The 2,481-nt window shown below is 34.2% G+C and overlaps 1 protein-coding gene across 2 annotated transcripts in view; it reads left to right on the forward strand.

Annotated features, from left to right (window-relative positions):
• LOC111403570 (importin subunit alpha-like) overlaps positions 1–1,958 on the forward strand; it is a 6,616-nt gene extending 4,658 nt beyond the window's left edge. Inside the window, exons 9-12 of one of the 2 annotated variants that reach the window (XM_023032126.1) lie at positions 244–371; positions 456–827; positions 1,397–1,432; positions 1,542–1,958. In XM_023032126.1, the coding sequence (XP_022887894.1) occupies positions 244–371; positions 456–825 (498 nt within the window). In that variant the 3' untranslated portion in view covers positions 826–827; positions 1,397–1,432; positions 1,542–1,958. The remainder of the gene's footprint in view (positions 1–243; positions 372–455; positions 828–1,396; positions 1,433–1,541) is intronic. The other variant, XM_023032125.1, reaches the window with a different exon arrangement.
• Positions 1,959–2,481: the final 523 nt, after the last annotated feature.

Raw genomic sequence — 2,481 nt, forward strand, 5'->3', positions numbered from 1 at the left:
GGGGGGGAGGGGGGGGGTTTTGAAGTTGAAGTAAAAATGACTGTCAAATATTGTTTTGAACATCAAGACTGAAGATTTTTCTCTTGCTGTCTTGTTTAAAGATATTCACCATTTTCTTCTTGTCCTGTAGTAGTATTTTTATTTGATGCGGGGCATTTGTATTTCTGTTTTTTGTGTAACTATGAGTCTTGCATTCATCTCTTACAATGCCGGATACTGAAGATATATCATCTGAATACGCAGGCCGTGATTGAGGCTGGTATATTTTCACCTCTTGTCCAACTGCTTCAAAATGCTGAATTTGAGATAAAAAAAGAGGCTGCTTGGGCTATTTCAAATGCGACATCCGGCGGGACTCACGAGCAAATCAAGTATAACTCTTTGTTAGCCATTATCTCATTCGTGTAGGTTACTGTACATTTGTGTTGAGTATTAATGCTTCAACTTGGTAGCAGGTTCTTGGTGCAAGAGGGTTGTATAAAGCCACTGTGTGACCTTCTAGTTTGTCCAGATCCAAGGATTGTCACGGTCTGCTTGGAAGGTCTTGAGAACATACTGAAGGTTGGAGAAGCTGAGAAGAACCAAGGCAACACCAAAGACGTGAATATCTTTGCCCAAATGATTGATGATGCAGAGGGTCTAGAGAAGATTGAGAACCTCCAGAGTCATGACAACAATGAAATATACGAGAAAGCAGTGAAGATACTTGAAACATATTGGTTAGAAGAAGAGGATGAGCAGCTGCCCTCTGGTGATACTACACAACCTGGATTCAACTTCGGAGGTGAACTTCCTGTTCCACCAGGTGGTTTCAAATTTGGTTGAAGGTATAGTAATCACTCTCTTCCATGGTCTCTGCAACTGTGTAGCCTGCATGACTGTCTGCATATTTGGAAAAGTTTAAAAGATCTACTAAAAGCAAGTATAGGAAGTGTGTATAAAAGGTCTAAATTATAAATAAATAGAAATGAGTAGAAGATATATTAGTACTTGTAGGTCCCTCAAAACGTGTGGATAAAAAGTGGCTTGAGTATTTATAAACATGAACCAAAAATAAGCTAAATGATAAGTTCTAGAACAAAATTATTTTTTTGGCCAAAGTTGGAAATAAGTTCCTTATTTGCAAGTAACCACCCATTCTACTGACAAAATAAGTAATATTTTTTTTCTCTGGAAACATAACTAGAATTTGATCCCTATGATCGAAGTTATATACTCTATAATATAGGTCTTATCCACTCAAATAATGGAGTGCGTATGAAATTTTTACTTATTTAAATTTGTTTGGACACAAAAATTTAGTTGAAAGTAAGTTTGACTCACTTTTAAGCTCATCCATACATGCTGTATGTATTTGTTCTGGATTATTAACTACCATTATTGCCATCCTTTGCAGTGTATTATCATGTTGTTTCTTCTACTGTATCAACAGATATATAAATTCCTCAGGGTTGGGGCATTTGTTGGTGTAGCGACATATTTAGAATTTCTTCTAATTTGTACATGGACACTGAAACTGACATGGTTGGGAATATTTGCAGGGTGTTTCTTTCCTTATTGGAAGTACTCGTGATCTGGCCGGTCAAACTTTTTTTCAGAGTCAGGTGGGCTATCTGTGTGTAATGTTTTTGTGTTGGGTGCAGATGCAATTGTGATTGGAGAGATGCAGTAAAAAGGTTAGATGGTAACACTTGTTGAATGCAAGCTAAAACCACTTGAACAATCCATGTTTTATCTACTTTCGGATCTGCCTTATCTATTTGTTTTTCCCATACGGATGAGATTGTCATCATACATGTCAGTTACACTGTGTTATGTTGGAGCAAATAATGAGAAAAGTGTCGTATATATAATTTTTTGTGAATGTTCTAGTCGGCTTTACCTCGTGTTCATAATTTACTGTCTCAGCAGTTAGATAGACATAGTTTTGGTATATATGAGATATTGATGTATTTTGAGTTTATTCTTATAGCCATGCGTTAGAACTTCCCTTTTTATTGCTTTTTCTTCTCAATATCCTAACCCAAAAATAATAATAATAATGATATTTTTCTGTCAAATGATATGATGCAATTCATTTTCCTCAATATTTTACTTGGCTTTCAAGTATAGTGGTTACGGACTAGTATTTTTAATTGTATTTTGGATTTAAAGAAAAGAAGAACAAGAATAAAAAGTTAAATGCTGTAAAGAAAAAGAATAAAAAAATAATTTTAGACTGTGATTGAAGATCTTCTCTTATATTTATGGGGTACTTTTAAATTTGAACCAGTCAGAGGTTCAAAATTTCAATTTGACTTTGAAAATCTTGAATATTATTACGATGACCTCTTATATGGTAAAAGATAAAGATGTCCTTAAATGTATTATACAATTACAAAAAAATGTATTGTTGAAAAGATTTTACTGTCCTTTTAGTTAATAATTGAAAATCAAACATTTTCTCACTTATAAAACTTCAAAACGAGCTTCCAACATAAA

The sequence above is a fragment of the Olea europaea genome, chromosome 11 (assembly GCF_002742605.1).
Source record: "Olea europaea var. sylvestris chromosome 11, O_europaea_v1, whole genome shotgun sequence".
Classification (NCBI taxonomy): Eukaryota; Viridiplantae; Streptophyta; class Magnoliopsida; order Lamiales; family Oleaceae; genus Olea; species Olea europaea.